The sequence below is a fragment of the Nerophis ophidion genome, linkage group LG04 (genome assembly GCF_033978795.1).
Source record: "Nerophis ophidion isolate RoL-2023_Sa linkage group LG04, RoL_Noph_v1.0, whole genome shotgun sequence".
Taxonomy (NCBI): domain Eukaryota; kingdom Metazoa; phylum Chordata; class Actinopteri; order Syngnathiformes; family Syngnathidae; genus Nerophis; species Nerophis ophidion.
The window spans coordinates 29,670,533-29,696,307 of NC_084614.1; the positions used below are offsets into that span (position 1 = coordinate 29,670,533).

Genomic DNA, 25,775 nt, shown 5'->3' on the forward strand with positions numbered 1-25,775 from the left:
AGTGTGTGAATGTGAGTGTGAATGTTGTCTGTCTATCTGTGTTGGCCCTGCGATGCGGTGGCGACTTGTCCAGGGTGTACCCTGCCTTCCGCCCGATTGTAGCTGAGATGGGCGCCAGTGCCCCCCGCGACCCCGAAAGGGAATAAGCGGTAGAAAATGGATGGATGGGATGATAATTGAATCACTTGTTTATTTTTCAAAAAGTTTTAGTTATTTTTATATCTTTTTTATCCAAATAGTTCAAGAAAGACCACTACAAATGAGCACTATTTTGCACTGTTATACAATTTAATAAATCAGAAACTGATGACATAGTGCTGTATTTTATTTCTTCTTTTTTTTTCCAACCAAAAATGCTTTGCTCTGATTAGGGGGCACTTGAATTTAAAAAATGTTCACAGGGGGTACATCACTGAAAAAAGGTTGAGAACCACTGTGTTAGTGAATGGGTGAATTTGGAAATAGTGTCAGAGCGCTTTGAGTTCCTTAAAAATGTAGAAAAGCGCTATACAAGTATAACCCATTTACCATGTAACTTACACATTTTGTGTAATAATAACAATAATAAAAAATATAGCACACGACATAATTAGCTGAGATAGGCGCCAGCGCCCCCCGCGACCCCAAAAGGGAATAAGCGGTAGAAATGGATGGATGGATAATTGAACCTGCTACAGACGCACACTTTGGTTTCCAGCACTCCACCCATATCACACACAATGAGGCACTGCGACCAGCAGGGGGACTGCTTGCATCTTCAAAATACCTCGAAATACTGTCTAGTCCGGCAGGTTCGCTGGACATCGCCGACTCAAGCCGCACTTTTAGTTAGTAGAAATAAAACTCCCCTGCTATGTTGAACTAATATCACTCCAGCTACGCTGCCATTTCTGCAACACGTGTCATGTCAAGACGCCAAAAAGGTTCAGCTTTACACTCTCCAGCGCCACGATGTATAATTTCCCCAATGGCGCAGCTGAGAGGTCAGCGGGTGAACACATCATCGATCTTTGGTGATGTTGAGGAACACAAAGCTGCTGGAGACTGGCGAACACGCCACGCCCACTTCCTCTTCATATGCGCAGCATCGGGGTTTAAAAAGTGACCTTTTTTTTTGTTTTACTCCCACATATAATCATACACACATGGGCGACGAGGTTATTGCGCGTCCATATGATAGACGAAAGTGAAAGCTGGCGTGTGGTTAGAAGCGGGAATGCGATGTGATGTGACGCCGCAGCGCCTCATCCAACCAGCGCGGCTTCCACTTGGATTCACTCTCAAACCACACGCAGGGAGCGAAAAAAAAAAAAAAAAAGTGGCTGCAAGTCGATATTTCCACTCATTTTTTCTTGCTAAAGCATCGCCTTCGCGGGAGAAATGCCGGCGACCTGACGCCGTCAAGTTATTGTCAGCGAGTGAGGAGTTAGGACGACAACTGGAAGGATTCATCCGAACTTTAAGCACATGTCGTTGGCTTTTTTTTTTTTTTTTTTTGGAGGAGCAGTTGTGAGCTGTCCTGACTGCAACTAAAGGGCAGCGAAGTTGCGGATTTTTAGATGAGCTGAAGGCGACACCACGCGTGTTCTAGAGTGTGGATTACGTCTCCTTCTAATGATGCGTGTCTGCGTGGTGGGGATGTTCTGTCTGCTGGCATCCATGCACCTTTGTTCAGGTATCTGAGCCTCTTCTTTATCTCTGTGTTTGAGTGGGAAGTTTGTCTGTACTAAAATGGACTGATTGTTCCTAAAATGTAAAAAAAAAGTTTTTATTATGGGTGACAATGATGTCAATGCACTTGTTTTAAAAAAAATGTTTTGGTAATACTTAAGTATGGGGAACATATTCACCATTTATTAGGTGCTTATTAAAGTAACACCGACTTAATTTAGAGCAGGGGTCTCAGACACGCGGCCTGCGGGCCAATTGTGGCCCGCGAGACGTTATTTAGCGGCCCACACCTTAAAGGGGAACATTATCACAAGACCTATGTAAGTGTCAATAAATACCTTGATGTTGCAGAAAAAAAGACCATATATTTTTTAAACCGATTTCCGAACTCTAAATGGGTGAATTTTGGCAAATTAAACTCCTTTCTATTATTTGCTCTCGGAGCGATGACGTCAAAACGTGACATCATCTAGGTAGTCAACGCCATTTTCTCCACCACATTACATGCAGCAAGGCAAATCAGCTCTGTTATTTTCCGTTTTTTCGACTGTTTTCCGTACCTTGGAGACATTATGCCTCGTTGGTGTGTTGTCGGAGGGTGTAACAACACCATCAGGGACGGATTCAAGTTGATTTACGTAGAATGTGCAACGATTAGCACGGCATGCTAATCGATGCTAACATGTTTTTTAGGCTAGCTGTATGTACATTTGTAGCTATATTTGCATCCAGCCTTTCCCTCCACCCACATTTAATGCCAAACAAGCACTTACCAATCGACGGATTTAAGTTGCTCCAGTGTCAAGAGATGTGAAAGTCCCTCTTTTGGTCTGCCCATTTAACCAGCGATGCTACGACAGACATGGCACACAGATGAATGGATACCCTGCGACACTCGAAGCAGATGCATTTCTAACGATAAAGTCAAAGAAATCACAAAGTTGAGTTTTGTTGATGTTGTTGACTTATGTGCTAATCAGACATATTTGGTCGCAGCATGACTGCCAGCTAATCGATGCTAACATGCTATTTAGGCTAGCTGTATGTACATTTGTAGCTATATTTGCATCCAGCGTTTCCCTCCACTCACATTTAATGCCAAACAAACACTTACCAATCGACGGATTTAAGTTGATCCAGTGTCACAAGATGCGAAAGTCCCGATCGGTTGGTCTGCACATTTTACCTGCGATGCTAAGGCAAACATGGCCGAATAGCGTCAATAGCTATTTTCTCAATAGCTTCAGTTTCTTCTTCAATTTCGTTTTCGCTATCTGCCTCCATACTCCAACCATCCGTTTCAATACATGCGTAATCTGTTGAATCGCTTAAGCCGCTGAAATCCGAGTCTGAATCCGAGCTAATGTCGCTATATCTTGCTGTGGTATCCGCCATGTTTGTTTGTATTGGCATCACTGGATGACGTCACAGGAAAATGGACAGTGGATTCGCAGATAGCGAAAATCAGGCACTTTAAAGCCTTTTTTCGGGATATTCCAGGACCGGTACAATTTTGAAAAAAACTTCGAAAAATTAAATAAGCCACTGGGAACTGATTTTTATTGGTCTTAACCCTTCTGAAATTGTGATAATGTTCCCCTTTAATATGAAAGTTTAACGTTAGTGCGGCCCGCAAGTTTTATATGAATGGCGCCTGACAGTGTTGTGTTATTTGGGTCCAAAATGTCTCTTTCTACATTCTGGGTTACCTACCCCTGCGTTAGTTGAAAAGCGTCAAAGCGACAGAAACGTTGCCATGGAGACGAGGGTTTTCTTACATGCCTGGCTACAGTCACACCACAACACCTGTCCCTCAGTAATAGCAGTCCCCGATAACCTGGACCAATTCAAAACGTTATTTGTTTTTTTATTGTTTAATTTGCATTGCCTCATACGATGAACACTACATATATTTCTATATGACGCCGGATAACACTCCAGGAGTCGTCCCTTTTTTGAGCTCGCTATCCCGGCTATTATCCACTGACCGCCGTGTCGCTGTAGGGAGGAAAAGCGGAACGACCCACTTTGCGGAAATAATATTATTCCCTGTGAGTCCGCTAAATACAAATATACCGTATTTCCTTGAATTGCCGCCGGGGCGCTAATTAATTTAAAACCTCTTCTCACTCCTGCGCTTACCAAAGGCATGCGGTAAAAGTAAGCATGCGCTAATTATTTTAAAACCTCTTCTCACACTGGCACTTACCAAAGGAATGCAGTAAAAAGTGGACCTTAAATCTTCCTGAATAGCTCTTAATCTTCTTCCCTTTATGCGATTTCAAATTTAGAGTTATATGGACTCTAAGGGAACATAGAAGGGTTAAGTGTTACTAATAATAAGTCGTAAGTTATTGAGGTTAGTTATTGGCTTACTGAATGTATAATAAGGCCATGCAGAATAAGGCCTTAATAAGTACTTAATAATGACTAATTAAGAGCCAATATGTTTCTAATTTGCATGTTAATAAGCAACTAATTAATGATGAATATGTGTTCCCCATACTGAAGGTTACCAACATTTTTTTCTGTATTTTTGCATCACGGTTTTGGTTCCCAAACTGACAAATTTCAATATTGTTGGTAATTCAAACAGTGGGGCAAGCACCCCCTGGTGGAGGGGCCTTGTGAGGTGTCAGGGGGAGGTGTGAGAGGCAGGCATTTTGGTGTCAAAATAAGAATGTGCCTTTTTTTTTTTCATATCTGTTTTTAGACTCGCACAGACTGAGCACTTGTAGGTAAATGTTACAAATTGAATTCAAAAACATTTAAAAAACATATGATTTATTTGTGATATTATTTTTTTTAACAACAATTCATTCACAAGTCAGCACAGTGATACAGGGGTTAGTTCATGTGCCTGGGTTTTTTCTGTGTGGAGTTTGCATGTTTTCCCTGTGACTGTGTGGGTTCCCTCCGGGTAATCCGTCTTCCTCCCGCCTGCAAAGACATGCACCTGGGGATAGGCTAATTGGCAACACTAAATTGGCCCTAGTGTGTGAATGTGAGTGTGAATGTTGTCTGTCTATCTGTGTTGGCCCTGTGATGACATGGCGACTTGTCCAGGGTGTACACGCCTTCCGCCCGAATGCAGCTGAGATAGGCTCCAGTACCCCCCACGACCCTGAAAGGGACAAGCGGATTAATGGATCGACTTGTAGGTAAACGTTAGAAATGTAATTCAAAAACGTTTTAAAAAAATATGATGGGTGTACCTCGTTCCGCCCGAATGTTCTTTTTCCCAAACGTGGCCATTGCTGCTGCTCACTGCTCCCCTCACCCCCCAGGGGGTGGAACAAGGGGATGGATCAAATGCAGAGAGCAATTTTACCACACCTCGTGTGTGTGTGTGACTATCAGTGGTACTTTAACTTTAACTTTAATATGCTAATGATAGCATGCTAATATTTTATGGTAAAATGTTTGCACATTTTAATGGTTAACACCTACAAATCATGGCTATTAATCTTCTCTGCCGTATTGTAAGTATGTTAACTTTTTCTGTTTCCGTTATATATGTGTTAACATCTTATGCTAGCATTTTAGAAAATGTTTTACAATCAAACCCAAAAATCATGAATTTTTATACTTGGCGCAATCTTGCAGGTATTCTAACTATCACCATGTTAGCATGCTAATGTTTTTGGTAGCATTTTAGCTAATTTTGGATTTTAAAACCTAACAATCATGGACTTCGATGCTTGGCACAATCTTGTAAGTATGCTTACTGTCATTATGTCCATTCATTACCATGAATTGATTAACGTGGACCCCGACTTAAACAAGTTGACAAACTTATTCGGGTGTTACCATTTAGTGGTCAATTGTACGGAATATGTACTGAACTATGCAATCTACCAATAAAAGTTTCAATCAATCAATCAATCAATGTTGCTGACATTGACATAATATTTAGATAGATAGATAGATAGATAGATAGATAGATAGATAGATAGATAGATAGATAGATAGATAGATAGATAGATAGATAGATAGATAGGTAGATAGATAGTACTTTATTGATTCCTTCAGGAGAGTTCCTTCAGGAAAATTAAAATTCCAGCAGCAGTGTACAGATTAAGATCAATTTAAAAAAAGTAAAAAGTAAATAATGGGGGTTTAAATGGAAACAAAATTGAGAAATATTACAATAACAATAAAAAATTAAAAGCAACAATGGGAATAAAAATATAACAGTAAAATAAGAATATAATAAGAGAAAGTAGGCAGTAGTGACCATGTTACGAAAACGTATTGCACTGTTATTATTTTGCATCCCCTGTCATCCTAATACCCCCCGTCCCCCGTCCCAGAGAGGAGTTGTACAGTCTAATGGTGTGTGGGACAAAGGAGTTTTTGAGTCTATTAGTCCTGCACTTGGGATGAAGCAGTCTAGCACTGAACAGGCTCCTCTGGCTACTGATAAAGCTATGCAGAGGGTGACTGGCATCATCCAGGATGCTCACTAGTTTAGTATTAGTTAAGTATAAGTAGTTTAGTATACATTTAGTATTTTTAGCTAGTTTTACTTTTGTTTTTAAAACATTTTTGGTATTGAACCCGGGGATGGAGCTTCACATCACAGATAGCAGGCCCATTCAACATCCATCCATCCATTTACTACCGCTTGTCCCTTTCGGGGTCGCGGGGGGTGCATGAGCCTATCTTAGCTGCATTTGGGCAGAAGGCGGGGTACACCTTGGACAAGTCGCCACCTCATTGCAGGGCGCCCATTCAACATTCCCATTGTCATCTTGGAGTTTGTTATAAAAGGATGGTCACCTTTTCCCCGTGTGCCCTTAGCAGCAGCAGTATCTATAGGTATCCTTTGCAGGCCACTTTTTACACTGCTCTTATCTCACCAGTGGACGCTAATTGCCATAATATGTGTCGGAATGAGGAAAGAAGGTTTAAGTGAGAACATGTTTTATGCATAAGATCATTGGCGTTTGCGTGTGTGTGTGTGTGTGTGTGTGTGGCTGGCTAGCATCCTAAGGTCTCAGTTGGTGCATGCAGCACAGGAGCTACTGGTTAATGAGGAGGACTGCACTGGATGGAGCAGTCCCATTGCACCAGTCAAAACAGTGCATTTGTGTTATTATAACTGGATGGCCCCTGTTCACTGTCATAGCTTGTCTGCAGGGTGGCCTCATTATGAGAAATGGCTTTAAACATCTGCAAGCATCCATCTAAAGGACACTTTACAAAATGGTTCAGTTCTATTGTTTAGATTGCTTTATGTCTGATAGAATAACACACAAATTGGCATTTTATTTGGAGTCTTGGGGTTAATGTAGGGAAATTAACTCAAGCATTATTCATGGCACTGCAGCAAACTTGCTACAGAAAATAAAGAAACACTTCAGAGAGGTCAGTGAGGTGTTTTTTTAATTGTTGCCAACTGTAATTGAAATGAATGGAATCACATTGCCAACTCTAATTGAAATGAATGGAATCACATTCACATCACATTCATTCACTCCCAACATTCTCCACTCCGGGGAACGGCGTGGCGAAGTTGGGAGAGTGGCCGTGCCAGCAATCTGAGGGTTACCAGTTCCATCCCCACCTTCTACCATCCTAGTCACGTCCGTTGTGTCCTTGAGCAAGACACTTCACCCTTGCTCCTAATGGGTCCTGATTAGTGCCATGCATGGCAGCTCCTGCCATCAGTGTGTGAATGTGTGTGTGTGTGAATGTGGAAATAGTGTCAAAGCGTTTTGAGTTCCTTAAAAAAGGTAGAAAATCACTATACAAGTTAAAAACCCATTTACCACATGGTATTGTTCCAAACTCCTCTTTAAGCAATATATTTGGAATGGCTAAGTTTTGCACAATTGATTGCCTTATCCTAATCAAATACAGTTTGTTTACAAGAGGGTACCATGCACACACGTTTAGAAAATATGTAAAGTATTTAAGGAAATCCATTTAAAAGAAAAATCTGCTTATTATCAGTTTTTAATTTAAAACAATAAATGTTGTGGTCAACCCCAGTCAAAGAAAGATAACACATGTCCTGCTTGCACCTGCCTCACTCACTCTGCAGACAAAGACAGCTGTCAGTGCCATTAGAAGTGGAAGCGCACTCATTCATAACCCTGTGAATATCAGACATTGAGTGATGGCTTTATTTGATGTACTAGTTTTAAGGCTGCAGAAATTCATCAACTTCAGAATATCCGTAATGGTTTTATTTGCATACCTTTGCATAATTAACTCTATAACCCGTGCATAATTTCACCAAACTGTGGTGTTGAGTTTCCCTTTTTTTTCTGTCTTCTGATGTTTGTTTGTGACTCGAACATAACAAGGTGCACTAAATGCGGATCTTTCCACATCAAAAGTTCAAAAATAAACACCATGACCAAAGTTATCCAGATTGTTGTCTTTACAATTCCAAACTGACAAAACTTGGCCGGACCGCATCGACCGCAGACATTTATGAGCGCTCTAACAGTTGTGTCTATAAGTCATTTGTGTCGTCCTGTTCTCCTATTTGCTCTTAGGAGTATGAAGACAGAAACATTTCACACCATTTCTTCAAAGTGATTAAACTGTAACTGCAACAAGATGGTGGTGCCAATTGATTTATTCAGCTGACATGAAAGCAGCGCCTTGCAGGAAGAATTCAATAGTATTGAACGTAGAATAAACTAACATTTTGGCCTCTCATGAGATTGTTTCCTGGGCTCAAGCATTTGCACTATTACAAACCCTCACTGGTTGACTCGAAACAGGACATTTTTATCACACTAAATCACACATCTTAGAAAACAGCCATGGTTGTAGAAATTTCCGTCAGTATATTAGGGATGTTACAATAAACAGTAATAATGACAACCGCGGTAAAACTACAGACGGTTAGTTTTTCCATAAATTAGAATTATCGAAAAAACGATATTGATCATGGCGCTTTGATAAACTCATGGATTGACTGGAGCCAGCTCGCTAGCTTACATGCTAACATGAAAACAAGAAAAGATTATACAAAACATACCCCAATCTAAGTGTAAATAAACACATTGCTGTATGAGTAGCTAAGCTATTTAATTATTCGAATTGTAACTATAAACTTTGCTGTCTTAAAACAGAGTAATCGTTCTATACTCAGATGTACGCGAGTGTTTTTAAGAGGCATCAAAGGACCGCTGAACGGAGTAGGATGCCACAACTCCTGCCAGAAATAATAAATAAGAATAGTAAAGACAGATGATTTTGTTTGTTACAAATTTTTCATCTTGATAAATCTTAAAGTGCCACAGTACAAACCTATATTTAAAACAATTAAAGCTTGGTCATTAAAACGGACAAAATACGAAGTGAATCATAAGAAACACAGAGCATAGGAAACACAAAACATGCAAAATAGTGGGTTTTTCAACATTTATTTTGGTTAAAAAATATATATTTTAGTGATTGTGATTAGTGATAATAATAATAACCATAATATTAAATGTTCATATTGTTAGATCTCACAGTATAAATACACAATCTTATGTATGAAAGTTGACTACAGTTAAGTAAAGTTAATTAAATGGGTTATAAATGGGTTGTACTTGTATAGCGCTTTTCTACCTTCAAGGTACTCAAAGCGCTTTGACACTACTTCCACATTTACCCATTCACACACTGATGGAGGGAGCTGCCATGCAAGGCACCAACCAGCACCCATCAGGAGCAAGGGTGAAGTGTCTTGCTCAGGACACAACGGACGTGACGAGGTTGGTACTAGGTGGGATTTGAACCAGGGACCCTCGGGTTGCGCACGGCCACTCTCCTACTGCGCCACGCCGTCCCGATCATATTGGATCATATGTAGCGTTGCCAGATGGTAAATGATTGCACCAACAACTGAAAATTATTGCGTTTTAAGGGAAAGTTTCGTAAATACCTAAAATTACTTTGCTTAATGAGTAACAGCTGCCACGGTAAAACATTACCTTAATAGGGTTGACAAGAATCGATATTTCGATAACAAGTTCATACCAAAACGCAAAAAAAATACATCAGTACCTACTTTTTTCAGTGTCATTGGTATCAAATACTCTACAATATTTATTCATTGGTGAGCCACAACGATTCTTATAGTGTAAGCGCTGAGCAGTCTGCGCTTTTGAATGCCTGCTGTCTTAAAAATGAGCCAGTATTACCTATATATTTATTTGTGGCAGCTTGCCACAAATGCAGATTTGGCGCTTCCGTTTCGCCTTTGCTCGTTAACAAGTAAGGGAACTGTGGTGATACATGCATCACAACTCACCTACACAACACTCTCTATGCACCTGCATTTACAGAGAATAGGACGTAGCAGAAGTTATTGGTGTATTTGTCTCTATTTTTAGTGAGTAGAGGTAGAGGTACGCATTATAGGTGTGCTTTTCATCATGCATTTATTCAGTAATCAAATAGAAGCTGTCAAAAAAAAGATCAATATATTTGCCACATGAATGAGATCACAGATCCGCCACCACAAGACCATGGTGCTTGCATTACCACCGCCGTGCTATGTATGAAGAAATCTCCACAGCCTCGCAACTATACCTTTATCGCTTCCATAAGTGATTACAAACACTCTTCTGTTGTTTGGCAATATTTTACCTGACTGGAGAAATACATAAACTAAACATTACAAAAATGAAATAATTAAAAAAGAGACGTCAAAAATGGGACAATAGAGTAAAAAGGTCTGACATAATGAGAAAAGGCTGAAGTACATCCTTTCATTTTCTACCACTTGTCCCTCTCAGGTTCACCAGGGGCTGGAGTCTATCCCAGCTGTACAGCTATTTCATTACAAATTGCATGATGATGGTTATAGTGTCCGCCCTGAGATCGGTAGGTCGTGAGTTCAAACCTCGGCATAGTTATACCAAAGACTATAAAAATGGGGCCCAGCATTAAGGGTTGGAATGGGTGGGGGGGTTAAATCACCAAAATGATTCCAGAGCGCGGCCATCGCTGCTGCTCACTGCTCCCCTCACCTCCCAGGAGGTGGAACAAGGGGATGGGTCAAATGCAGAGAGTGATTTTATTGTCACTCCACCATCATTAAAATATTTAAAAAAATATTTTTTGTATTAAAATCTTGAAAGCTCTACACTCAGTGGTCCCCAACCACCAGGCCGCGGCCCGGTACCGGGCTCGATTGGTACCAGGCCGCAGAATAATTTAAAAAAATAATTTTCATTTATTTATTTTATTTACCATGAATTGATTAACATGGACCCCGACTTAAACAAGTTGAAAAACGTATTCGGGTGTTACCATTTAGTGGTCAATTGTACGGAATATGTACTGAACTGTGCAATCTACTAATAAAAGTATCAATCAATCAATCAATCAATCAATCAATTTATTTATTTATTTATTTTATTTTATTAAATCAACATAAAAAACACAAGATACACTTATAATTGGAGCACCAACCCAAAAAACCTCCCTTTTTCATGACAAAAACAAAAAACAAAACAAAACATAACAAACTAACCTCCCCCTCCCCTGCTCTACCCCACTGCTCTTCTTTTTTAAATTGAAAAATAGTTGACTATTGTTGTTATTCTTGTTATTTTTTAGCATAATTATAAACACATTTTTTCATGTGCTGTTTGAAGAAGTATGTACTGAAATTAATTCAGTTGTAAATTTCAAGCGAAATGACATGAAATGCAATTTTGTTCTTTAATATAAGCACAGTATTACATTCCGCGTTAAGAGATTTTGAAGCACTGTGGTCTTAAATATGAAAATATGAAATATTATTCCAAACAGTTTTCAACAGAGTAGGTAGTGTCAGATGACATGGGTTTTTAGCATGGTATCAAATAATTATCAATAATGGAGGAAATTCACAAGTATCGCTATCGGCAACTGAAATTCTGGTATCATGACAACCCTGGTTGTTGACTTATAATGCAGTTTATGCTTTTAAATAAATTAACAGCGTTGTTGGAATTAAGCTGCGGCTGGCAAAACAGCGCCTCCACCTGGTTGTTAAGAAGCATGTGAGATAATGCACTGCATCTGGCGCAGAGCAAGCTGTTTATTGCATTTGGTAATAATTGAATTCTGGCATATTATTTTTTTTTGTTGAAAGTGTTTTTTGCACAGAGTGTAAAATATCGTACTAATACAATAATTATTTTATATCTGGTACCGCTGGTCATGTGAAACTAAATAAAATTAGCAATATTTCCTTACATAATGATTTAGTTGGGCAGCACGGTGGGAGAGGGGTTAGTGCATCTGCCTCACAATACGAAGGTCCTGAGTAGTCAGGGTTCAATCCTGGGCTCAGGATCTTTCTGTGTGGAGTTTGCATGTTCTCCCTGTGACTGCGTGGGTTCCCTCCGGGTACTCCGGCTTCCTCCCACTTCCAAATACATGCAGCTGGGGATAAGTTGATGGCAACACTAAATTGGCCCTAGTGTGTGAATGTGAGTGTGAATGTTGTCTATTTGTGATGGCCCTGCGATGAGGTGGCGACTTGTCCAGGGTGTACACAGCCTTCCGCCTGAATGCAGCTGAGAGAGGCTCCAGCGACCCCAAAAGGGACAAGAAGGTAGAAAATGGATGGATGGATGGATGAGTTAGTTTGTATATTGGATGAGATTGGCTCATGCAAGTGTTCCTAATATTGTGGCCATTCGGTAAAAACAAAGAGAGATGCCAGCTGGCTATCACTGTTCATTTCTTCCACCAGAACAAATTCTGGACTTTAAATACCCAACAACTCACCCTGAAAAAAAAAGAGCACTTGGTGGTTGTTGGTTGACTAACTCAGTTCAGTGCTGTGACTGTCAACCTGTAATTACTTCGAGAGTTTAATCTGTGTCTGAATAAAGTTGCCACCAGTAATGGAAACCTGATGACACATTACAGTTTAAAAGGTTGCCATTAAACACACATGCTTGTGTCTATGTGGCTGTGTCCCTTTCATCCTGCACATCTTAATTATGCATCCTGGAGTGATGCTGTGAATCGCCTTGCCATTCCGCCCGCTTTGTTTGGATGCTGTGTAAACATTGGTATTTAAAAAGGAGCCACGGTGAAAATTAATGTCCCATTCTGGGGTTTTCCTTGGAGACGGCACTTGCTGTAGACGAGCCAACATGTGAGAGGAAGAAATTAAATGGAGGACAAAAACTCTGGTTAAATCACATCACCGCACATCATGACAATCCCCAGATATGCAAATACGCCCCTCCTCTGGGTTGTGAGCAGTATAAGGGATCAACATATTCTTATGGGATTGCTAAATGCTTTCTCTACCTGACCTTTGGTCTCATTACATGAAAAAAGTCCAATGTTTTTAGAATCAATAAGTGTTTGGGCTAAGAAAAGCAATAGCTTGTGTCTCTTGAACAACACAGTTCTTTCCTCTATTTAGAATGATAGTATGAAAAAGCATCAGTAATGAAGGTCTAGCTTTTTGCTGGTATTGATGGAAAAGGAAGACATTTATTAGTGACTGCTATGACACGGTGACATGCAGGACTGAATAAACTCTGCTTCTTCCTACTCCTTCCCTCTTTTTCTTGGAGTGGTTGACAAATATCGTTCGTAAAATTTCCATTCATCCATTTTCTACCACGTGTACCTTTTGGGGTAGCGGGGGGCTGGAGCCTATCCCAGCTGCACTCGGGGTGGAGGAAGGAGACACCCTGGAAAAGTTGTCGCTGACAAAATCATTCGGCAATAATAATAATCAGCCAATAATAATAATCTGTCGGTAATATAATGTGTAGTAATAGATGATAAAATTAACTGGAAATCTCATATAAATAATATACAACATAAGGTGGCATTAAAGGGGAACATTATCATAATTTCAAAAGGGTTAAAAACAATAAAAATCAGTTCCCAGTGGCTTGTTTTATTTTTCGAAGTTTTTTTCCAAATTTCCAAACTAAAAAGACGTCATACAGGGCTGCCAATACAAACAACATGGCGGTTACCACAGCAAGATATAGCGACATTAGCTTGGATTCAGACTCTGATTTCAGTGGCTTAAGCGATTCAACAGATTACGCATGTATTGAAACAGATGGTCGGAGTATGGAGGCAGATAGCGAAAACGAAATTGAAGAAGAAATTGAAGCTATTGAGCGAATAGCTATTGACGCTATTTGGCCATAGCGTGGGTGTACCTAGTGAAGTGGCCCATAGCATGGCTGCCTTATTAGCATCGCCGGTAAAATGTGCAGACCAAACGATCAGGACTTTCGCATCTTGTGACACTGGAGCAACTTAAATCTGTCGATTGGTAAGTGTTTGTTTCGCATTATATGTGGGTATCTACTTTCAAATGTACATACAGCTAGCGTAAATAGCATGTTAGCATCGATTAGCATAGCATGTTAGCATCGATTAGCTGGCAGTCATGCCGTGACCAAATATGTCTGATTAGCACATAAGTCAACAACATCAACAAAACTCACCTTTGTGATTTCGTTGACTTAATCGTTGCAAATGCATCTGCAGGTTATCCATACATCTCTGTGCCATGTCTGTCTTAGCATCGCCGGTAAAATGTGCAGACACTCTGGCACATTCAATGGGGGTCTGGCGGCAGATTTCTTGCCAGTGGTGCAACTTGAATCCCTCCCTGTTAGTGTTGTTACACCCTTCGACAACACACCGACGAGGCATGATGTCTCCAAGGTTCCAAAAAATAGTCGAAAAAAACGGAAAATAACAGAGCTGAGACCCGGTGTTTGTAATGTGAAAATGAAAATGGCGGGTGTGTTACCTCGGTGACGTCACGTTCTGACGTCATCGCTAAAAGACAGATAAACAGAAAGGCGTTTAATTTGCCAAAATTCACCCATTTAGAGTTCGGAAATCGGTTAAAAAAATACATGGTCTTTTTTCTGCAACATCAAGGTATATATTGACGCTTGCATAGGTTTGGTGATAATGTTCCCCTTTAAATAAATAATGAATAAAGCAAAATATTTATTGGACCAAAAAAATCAATCCATGTTTGCTACTGCTTGCTAGTGTGACAATACTTGAGTTATTGTGTATAAATATAGGGCAATGACTACAAAAGTACGTTTCATTCACTAACTGGGCTCTACTGAGGATGTCGTTGTGGTTTGTGCAGCCCTTTGAGACACTGGTGATTTACGTCTATATAAATAAACATTGGTTGATTGAACTGTGTGACAAAAAAAGTCAGTAATAAAAATACACAAGGTTGGATCAAAATATTTGCATGGATTATGTACAAAGCAAACTATAACCTGCTATCTAAGAATGTACTTTAGAGCCACTATGGACTGGACTTCCACAATATTATGCTAGACCCACGCGACGTCCATTGCATCCGGTCTCCCCTATGGGGTTGGGGGGGGGTTGTTGTGAGTTTTTCCTTGCCTTTATGTAGGATCTGAGCCGAGGATGTAGTTGTGGCTTGTGCAGCCCTTTGAGACACTTGTGATTTAGGGCTATATAAATAAGCATTGATTGATTGATTGATTACCCCAAAGGGAATAAGCGGTTAAAAATGGATGGATGGATGGATGGATTGATTGATTGACAATTATTCTCAGCAAAGCAGGATAAATGTAACCTTAGAGAAAACATTTAATTTAGAACCTTTGTATGTACGTACAACACTTAAAACCTTCAGTATATCAGTGTGTGGAACTGAATTATGAACTGGATTAAGCAAAGATTTCAAACAATGAACTAATATGATTTAGTTTAAGAAACTGTTCAAACTCCACAAAGTAAATAGAAGAAGAACCCTGATAAACATTTAGAACCTTATTAAAATCGCCACCCCCCATGACCCACTTGGGGTCACGGGGGGTTTAAAGCCTATCCCAGCCGCACTTGGGCGTATGACAGGATACACCCTGGACAAGTCACCACTTCTTCACACAACATAGACACACAACACTCACATTCACCCACTAGGGACAATTTAGTGTTGCCAATCAGCCTATCCCCAGGTGCATGTCTTTGGAGGTGGGAGGAAGCCACTGTAGATAATCTTATTCATCTCGTTATGTGGATTACAACTGTTTTCTATTGACTACTATATTTTTTAGTATTCATGGAGTTAAATGAGGTGAATTAAATGTGTTAGTAATTGCTATGAAATGGAAAAGGAGCTAGGATTAAATAAACTCTGCTTCTTCCTACTCCTTTTAGGACATGTGGTAATGAGAAAGTGGATACATATGATGTATCGCATTGTAATTGCATGTATGTTCGAAATACATTTTAAACCGTAACCATAATAATTGGTGACATTATCTTTGGTGTTTTTCTGGGTGAAAACAGACATGCACGAGTTAGCGTTACCAGCATGCAACAGAAAGACAAAAATAGCTGGGGGCACGCAAACAACATTGAGAGCGAACACAGCGATGCTATGGGAGCATTTCACCCTAAACACATGAACACGGATAACTTGCTCAATTTGCAAAGTGGGCCTTGCTTTTTATAAATGATCAAATGGAGCAAAATGAAAAATCCATCCATCCATTTCTACCGCTTATTCCCTTCCGGGTCGCGGGGGGGATGGGGGGTTGTGGCAGCGGCGATGTCCAAGAAGAACGCGGAGTTGGAATATAATTACAACACTTTATATACAGATTTGAACAATTAGTTATTCACTGAAATATATTTATTAATTGTGCCCGATCACAGTTGAAATCTTGAAATGAAGGCCCTTTAATGGCTAAAACATTAACCTGGACAACATTTTAACAGCTGGTTGGCTCAGATTTTATTCTTTTCATTGCATTCACATGCTGCTGTGGACAGTGCACAATTTAGCTTTCAGTATTAATGCAGTATCTCAATCACCGTCTCCACGTGTGTTTATTGACAACAGGGTTATAACCTGGACAACGTTAGCTCGTCGGTATGGTAAAAGGTAAGGCTGGGCGATATGACTAAAAAATGTATCACTATATAAGTGTTTCATATCAGTCGATATCAATAATTATTGATTAAAAAAAAAAAAAAACTATTCTAAAAAAAGACCAGGAGAAAAAAGGATGAATTTAAATACTTTTATTTTAAATATAACCTTTAACTTAAATCTGTCGATTGGTAAGTGTTTGTTTCGCATTATATGTGGGTATCTACTTTCAAATGTACATACAGCTAGCGTAAATAGCATGTTAGCATCGATTAGCATAGCATGTTAGCATCGATTAGCTGGCAGTCATGCCGTGACCAAATATGTCTGATTAGCACATAAGTCAACAACATCAACAAAACTCACCTTTGTGATTTCGTTGACTTAATCGTTGCAAATGCATCTGCAGGTTATCCATACATCTCTGTGCCATGTCTGTCTTAGCATCGCCGGTAAAATGTGCAGACACTCTGGCACATTCAATGGGGGTCTGGCGGCAGATTTCTTGCCAGTGGTGCAACTTGAATCCCTCCCTGTTAGTGTTGTTACACCCTTCGACAACACACCGACGAGGCATGATGTCTCCAAGGTTCCAAAAAATAGTCGAAAAAAACGGAAAATAACAGAGCTGAGACCCGGTGTTTGTAATGTGAAAATGAAAATGGCGGGTGTGTTACCTCGGTGACGTCACGTTCTGACGTCATCGCTAAAAGACAGATAAACAGAAAGGCGTTTAATTTGCCAAAATTCACCCATTTAGAGTTCGGAAATCGGTTAAAAAAATACATGGTCTTTTTTCTGCAACATCAAGGTATATATTGACGCTTGCATAGGTTTGGTGATAATGTTCCCCTTTAAATAAATAATGAATAAAGCAAAATATTTATTGGACCAAAAAAATCAATCCATGTTTGCTACTGCTTGCTAGTGTGACAATACTTGAGTTATTGTGTATAAATATAGGGCAATGACTACAAAAGTACGTTTCATTCACTAACTGGGCTCTACTGAGGATGTCGTTGTGGTTTGTGCAGCCCTTTGAGACACTGGTGATTTACGTCTATATAAATAAACATTGGTTGATTGAACTGTGTGACAAAAAAAGTCAGTAATAAAAATACACAAGGTTGGATCAAAATATTTGCATGGATTATGTACAAAGCAAACTATAACCTGCTATCTAAGAATGTACTTTAGAGCCACTATGGACTGGACTTCCACAATATTATGCTAGACCCACGCGACGTCCATTGCATCCGGTCTCCCCTATGGGGTTGGGGGGGGGTTGTTGTGAGTTTTTCCTTGCCTTTATGTAGGATCTGAGCCGAGGATGTAGTTGTGGCTTGTGCAGCCCTTTGAGACACTTGTGATTTAGGGCTATATAAATAAGCATTGATTGATTGATTGATTACCCCAAAGGGAATAAGCGGTTAAAAATGGATGGATGGATGGATGGATTGATTGATTGACAATTATTCTCAGCAAAGCAGGATAAATGTAACCTTAGAGAAAACATTTAATTTAGAACCTTTGTATGTACGTACAACACTTAAAACCTTCAGTATATCAGTGTGTGGAACTGAATTATGAACTGGATTAAGCAAAGATTTCAAACAATGAACTAATATGATTTAGTTTAAGAAACTGTTCAAACTCCACAAAGTAAATAGAAGAAGAACCCTGATAAACATTTAGAACCTTATTAAAATCGCCACCCCCCATGACCCACTTGGGGTCACGGGGGGTTTAAAGCCTATCCCAGCCGCACTTGGGCGTATGACAGGATACACCCTGGACAAGTCACCACTTCTTCACACAACATAGACACACAACACTCACATTCACCCACTAGGGACAATTTAGTGTTGCCAATCAGCCTATCCCCAGGTGCATGTCTTTGGAGGTGGGAGGAAGCCACTGTAGATAATCTTATTCATCTCGTTATGTGGATTACAACTGTTTTCTATTGACTACTATATTTTTTAGTATTCATGGAGTTAAATGAGGTGAATTAAATGTGTTAGTAATTGCTATGAAATGGAAAAGGAGCTAGGATTAAATCAACTCTGCTTCTTCCTACTCCTTTTAGGACATGTGGTAATGAGAAAGTGGATACATATGATGTATCGCATTGTAATTGCATGTATGTTCGAAATACATTTTAAACCGTAACCATAATAATTGGTGACATTATCTTTGGTGTTTTTCTGGGTGAAAACAGACATGCACGAGTTAGCGTTACCAGCATGCAACAGAAAGACAAAAATAGCTGGGGGCACGCAAACAACATTGAGAGCGAACACAGCGATGCTATGGGAGCATTTCACCCTAAACACATGAACACGGATAACTTGCTCAATTTGCAAAGTGGGCCTTGCTTTTTATAAATGATCAAATGGAGCAAAATGAAAAATCCATCCATCCATTTCTACCGCTTATTCCCTTCCGGGTCGCGGGGGGGATGGGGGGTTGTGGCAGCGGCGATGTCCAAGAAGAACGCGGAGTTGGAATATAATTACAACACTTTATATACAGATTTGAACAATTAGTTATTCACTGAAATATATTTATTAATTGTGCCCGATCACAGTTGAAATCTTGAAATGAAGGCCCTTTAATGGCTAAAACATTAACCTGGACAACATTTTAACAGCTGGTTGGCTCAGATTTTATTCTTTTCATTGCATTCACATGCTGCTGTGGACAGTGCACAATTTAGCTTTCAGTATTAATGCAGTATCTCAATCACCGTCTCCACGTGTGTTTATTGACAACAGGGTTATAACCTGGACAACGTTAGCTCGTCGGTATGGTAAAAGGTAAGGCTGGGCGATATGACTAAAAAATGTATCACTATATAAGTGTTTCATATCAGTCGATATCAATAATTATTGATTAAAAAAAAAAAAAAACTATTCTAAAAAAAGACCAGGAGAAAAAAGGATGAATTTAAATACTTTTATTTTAAATATAACCTTTAACCTTTAGAACGAGGTCAGCATTATGAAAAACAGTCAAACAAATGAAAATACTGGTCGATGTGCAAATAATGACATTAAAGAAATGCTTAATCCAACAAAATGTGCAAAGTATTGTAATTAAGAAATTAGTAGTGTACAACTCAGGCTTTAAAGCCATATTGGTAACAATATATGCAAATAACTAACAGTCACATTAAGCAAGCAGAAACAAACATGTCTTACAGAATATTGTAAACATCGGAATAAACTTATGTCTGAACATCTGTGACAAAATACTGCCAAACTGGTGACGTGACGTTTCCTTTTTTATTTACAATTTCCTCTCGTGCTGGAGCACTCATATTCCCGTCTCGTATCACTCCTCGTCGTCAGCTAGCCGTTGTTGCTTCTTTTTTTTTTTTCCTGTTAGCATTTCCCAGATTGCCTTGCGGTTCAGGCTCGGCCGTGATAGGTCGAGAGGCCAAAGCCGTTCCTCTGGCTACACCCCCCAGAATGCCGTGCGGTTCCACATCGGCCTTTCTTCCTATTTTTTTTCTAACATCCATCCATCCATCCATTTTCTACCGCTTATTCCCTTTTGGGGTCGCGGGGGGCGCTGGCGCCTATCTCAGCTACAATCGGGCGGAAGGCGGTGTACACCCTGGACAAGTCGCCCCCTCATCGCAGTTTTTCTAACATAACTCAGTGAAATTATCGAACGTTCTATAGACCCCATTTTCTATTGATATTGATCACATGTCTATTGCTATATATATTGTTATTGTTTTATCGCCCAGTCCTAGTAACAGACATACTGCGTGCGTCTGCCCGGGTCCCGAAAATAAAAATTAAGAAAATCCGAGTCGGTGCTGCACACTGCACAGGTTCGGACCACTTTTGAACTTGTTTGCCAAGACGTCTTACCCTCGTATTTTGATCCGGTCGGTCCGTTATTCCTTTACTTCGTCGTCGTCTTCTTCTTCTTCTTCTTCTTCTTCTTCTTCTTCTGACCCACCAGGTGAATTAAGTGCAATTGGCGGAGTCACATTGCATAGTAGGCTACCGCCACCTACTGCACCGGAGTTGTAACTACAAGCTCCATTCACAGACAAGAGTCCCATTGCTTTTATGAGCGGTCGAGCGAGTCAAAAGCAGAAAAATCTATTTGTGGCGACCGTAATTCTTTCGTGGCGGGCCGCCACAAATAAATGAATGTGAAGGAAACCCTGGGGTCAGAATGTCATCCACAAACGTTTCTAAACGTTTTACTTGAATGCACTTTTTTAACAGTTATATCTTAAGTTCTCCAGGCTGTCTTTTGGAGTGACATTTGCTGGCGAGCACACTCTGAAAATTGACCGTATAGCGGTTAAGATAAAATACTTTGTATGGTCAAAAAGGTGAATGATTAATCTAAGTGTGTTCATGATTAATGTAACAATTTTTTTGTGATTAATCACATGAGTTAACTCATTAATTTTGACAGCCCTAGCATTACTACACACATTTGTGATTAAACGCGTTACTATATTTGATCGAAAAATATAAATATTTATTTAATCAATTTATTTCCACATTTCAATAATTATTTAATCACTTAAATATTAATTTTATTCAAAATTTAATGACTTTCATGATTTAATACATTTTTTCATGAATCTGTGTGTCAGCGCTTTGTTTTTGTTTTTTTATTTACTTAACTGTCAAACTCACCCATTAAGTCAGTGGGCGGGGCGACTGTCAGTGGGCGGGGCGACTGTAACACAAATCTAATCCAATGATTTCTTTGATCTGAAGCCTGGAATTTCGGAAATATTTGAAACCACGGCGGCCAAGATGGATATACTTGTACTTTTTAGGGAGTTAGTTTGACGGCTAAGTCCATAATTTTGCATCGCTGTACGTCTGTGATGCAGGAGCATTTAAAACGGCGGTATGTTGGACATCTAAAGGATGCGGTCTCCAACTGTCCTCTGCAAAACAGCACGCTTGTTATCTAGCTAGCTAACAACAGACAGAAGGAGCTGTGTCAATAATAGATTCAACCAAATTTTTAGCCAAGGTCTGACAGCTAGACTTTGTCTACATACCTGTATGCTGGTTTTTAGAATAGACCACTAACATTGCTTGTGTGATGATTATTTTAATGATGCACATAAGTTTAAAATATATTTTTTTAGTCCAAATAAAATGTGGTACAGTTAATGGCTTTCTATAGCTTACTTTTAAATGGACAACAATGTTCATTATTTTTGTAGCAGCCTAGTAAGCAGCATAGATATAGTATAAGTAATTATTTTAATATGAAATAGTCACATTTACCATCTTTCTCGTTAATAGCACATGTCCATAAATATTTCAAGCTGAATTTAAAAGGCGGTAGCTAAATAAAAAAACACTCCACAGGTAGTCTAGTTACTGTACATAGTCGACTATCAAAATAGTTGTTAGTTGCAGCTCTAAAGGCCAATGTGCACACAAGGCCTTGTGTGCATGTATGAAATAAACTAAATCTAACCAACTAATTTTGCAATCCGGGATCGAAATTCATTCTTATTCATTTAAATCTAACATCATCGGGAAGCAGCCTGACAACACAAAATGGTTCACGAGTGCACATTTCAGTCATGTCCATTCTCCTATGTGTCCCAATTGGAATATGGGTCATGGCAGCTTCTTTCATATGTGGACAACAATTGGATATGCATTGGATATTAGGCAATGCGACAATTACCGGTTCAGTTCACTCTGTGGTCAGACACCATTATTCACAGAAAACAATGATAAGTGGTCTGCGCAGCTTTTAGTAATACAGAATTATTTGGAGTTATTCTGTCGGTGGTTTGTGCAGCAGATCCACAAAAATCAATCCGCCTGAAACATCTGGCTGACCTGCTGGAGTTAGCAGTAAACGGGTCATGGTTCGCATGTATTTACTCATGCTGTTTTGGTAAGTGACTCTCTTCGGCTACAAAAGGTTGACTGTTGTGACCCAGAATACTGCGGGAATCTCGTTACAGAATGCTGGACCTTAGCTAATGATGGCATAATGGAGAGAGCGAGCCTATAGCGGCGTTCTCTAAACTAACAAGACTCCCTGTGGTCTTTGTGGAGTTGACAGTGATAAGCTGAAGTTGCCGGCTAATGAGACATGTTTTCTATGGATGAGGATGTCTTTGTAGACCGAGATTTCATTTTGCGTCTCAGATGGAATAGTCAGATTCCTTCAGTTTTCCCTAAGAAACACTAAATTGAATGAGCAGGTCTGGAAGCCAATTTGTCCTTTGAAGCCTTCCCAATATATAGCAAGGAAATGTATTCACAATTCAGCGGCCTTCTCGTTCATTTAGCATTTATTGAATATAGTGTTGTTAATTAGTATTTTAATCTACTGTTAGAAACTGTGACTATTTTGAAAATAAATGCAATAACACTGAGGTTTGACTATTTCTATGTGCGTAGCTTACATTTTTTCAGTATTAGATTTTGAGAAATTGATTTTAAAATCCAAGCATATTGAATGTACACAATTAAAGAACTGCTGGCTTGTAACTTTTTTTTTTTTGTCATCAGTTCATGTAAACAGTACACTTCAAGTGCATAGCAAATCAATAAATAAGAATATTTCCTGACCAAAAATGTATAGGCTGAAACTAAAAGCTTTCTATGCCTACCCTTTCCACATTCACTTTTATATGTCAAATAGAGAAAATAATAGAAAAAAAAGTATCTTAAGAAGGAAGCACAATGACTGTCAAGTCTCTGTCAAAATCATAGTACTTGATCACATGCATTAAGCATGTAAATACATGCATTTACCAATATATATATACCACATGCAACTACTGAAATGCAGAATTGCACGTACACTATTTTCCTTTTTTTTCTTTTTTCTCATTTTTTTCCCTTCCCCTTCCTCTTTCTCCCTTTCCATCCCTTTCTTAACACATCGTGATCCGTAATAGAGTAAAGTAAATAAGTAATATATATATAAAACAAGTTAGTAATGTATAGGTATATAAACATGATACTCTCATGTATATCTATTTAAATAGATTCACTACCACAGCTGTACAGTATAAAATAATACAGACCTAATCTACTAACATACAGATCCAAATGTATAAACTATAAAATTGTGTTTACTATTAGTGTGCGTGTGGCGGGTGAAATATCTTTGAAGATGGTGTTTGCAATTCATAACAAGTGCAAAAGTGGTGCAGACCACCTTATTTGTATGTTCAACCAGCTGTCACCCTTGGAGACGGTCATTACCTGCACATCCATCAATAATCTCTGCCATTTTTTCTTTAATATAGAAGTGCAATGTGGAAACAGAATCATTTTTTTAGCTCGCCGATGTTGCGCTCTGGGAGACCCCACAACAATAACTGTGGTGGTGTGCTGGAATTAACCAGATGCATGAAAATATATGAAAATATATTATATATTAAAAAACAAACGCCATTGAAAAAAACACCATTAAACGCTAAAACAGCTAATTTGTCGGCAAATCAGTCATTAATCAGCTCAAATATGTAGTTCCTTTTTATCGTCTCTCATTGCAGTCATTGCAGCGATCGTCTCCTTGCTCACAGTTGGTTGTGCGTAACTGTGCCAGTTTGCATGCACATTACAGACATGCTCAGTATAGACACTAATGGCTACAAAGCAGTTTCAGTCTGGATAAATCAGATTGCGAGCACTAAATGATTATATTTTCATCGCCTACTTCCAGTATTGTTGGTTCTCTGATAATAAGCATATACAGTATTCTGCATATTCACAAAGACAGACCCGCTAAATGGATTATGATCCCTATTTTGCTCATTTAATGCACACAATCCTCTGTACATGAGCTTAGACATCAGATTTGCGTGGGCTTTCAAGTTTGCATGCGTTGCAGTATACCTTAACCATACCCGTGGTCTTTGATCAGGCCTTATGTGCATCTACTTTGTCCATTAGATGCATTTAGAAACACATTTTCATCCATCCATCCATTTTCTACCGCTTATTCCCTTTTGGGGTCGCGGGGGGCGCCGGCGCCTATCTCAGCTACAATCGGGCGGAAGGCGGGGTACACCCTGGACAAGTCGCCACCTCATCGCAGGGCAAACACATTTTCATTTCATGTTCATTGGATCACAGGCGTAACTTCTAGTTAATCAAAACTCGCCGTTGTCTTTATTATAACAAATTTTTCGATACAACCTTTAACGTAGGTATTGTTGTGGCTGAGAAGTAAATGTGTGTATCTTTTCACTTTCACACAGGGGAGTATACACACATGGAATTACAATAAATACATTTTGCTCATCACAAATCATGATTTTTGAGAATTTGCACACCCAAGTGTTCAGTTCCAAATTAATATGCATTGATACATTTGTAATGGCGTTTTTGGAAACATTTTTTCCTGAATTTTCTACCCCCAAATCTGGGATCCATGGTTTCTTTTTTATTCACTGGTTTCCTGCATTGCTTTGAGTCCATGTCAACCCTTTGGGGTATAAGGTGAGGGGTGTTGTAGTTCATAGCTCATCACACATTCACTCAGGCATGCACATGCACTCCAAGACACACTCACGCACACGGACAAAAACTCACAATTTTGAAGAGGATCGATTACTGCATGCCATACCAACCGTCGCAGGTCTCCTTGACTGAGGGATCCACCTACACCTGTACTAACTCTTCTCCACTGGTTCAATCATTTGTCAATGTATGAACCGGAACATTATTTTTAATGACGACTGACAGACCACCAGATACTAACTGGACACCAGATGAGATCCAATACCAGATTTGTTTCAACAATTCTGCCCTCACAAAGTCTTGATTTTCACTTGGTGTGGAACTGCACTGTATCACGCTAGGAGAGATAATAAAAATGCCCCACAGTCATGTAGTGCATTTTCAAGGATAACCAAAACCTGTTCAATCCAAGGGCGTAGAATTGAGTAGGGACGCTAGGGACACGTCCCTACCAATATCCAGCCGCTACTGTGTAGTCACTATCAATACAAGCGCTGCCCGTAATGTTTAGTCAATGATTATGGCACAGAAAGGGTTAAATGTCGGTCTCTGCTAGAAGTCCCGCCTCTAACCTAAATATCGCTCCCTGATTGGTTGCCACTTTCATGCTAACTTACGTGTGATTGGCTGTCCCCGCTGTCACTCCTTCTGCTTGTAAAAGCTAGCCTACATGCTAGTTGCTAGCGAGCGGACGCGAGGCAGTGTGTCACGCCAAAATTCTTCCC

General features: G+C 39.5%; 1 protein-coding gene across 1 annotated transcript in view; it reads left to right on the forward strand.

Moving 5' to 3' along the window:
• The first annotated feature begins 1,159 nt into the window (after nt 1-1,159).
• Nucleotides 1,160-25,775, forward strand: part of LOC133551270 (roundabout homolog 1-like) — a 260,933-nt gene continuing 236,317 nt past the window's right edge. Inside the window, exon 1 of the mRNA XM_061897817.1 lies at nt 1,160-1,675. Coding sequence (XP_061753801.1) covers nt 1,615-1,675 — 61 coding nt within the window. The 5' untranslated portion in view covers nt 1,160-1,614. The remainder of the gene's footprint in view (nt 1,676-25,775) is intronic.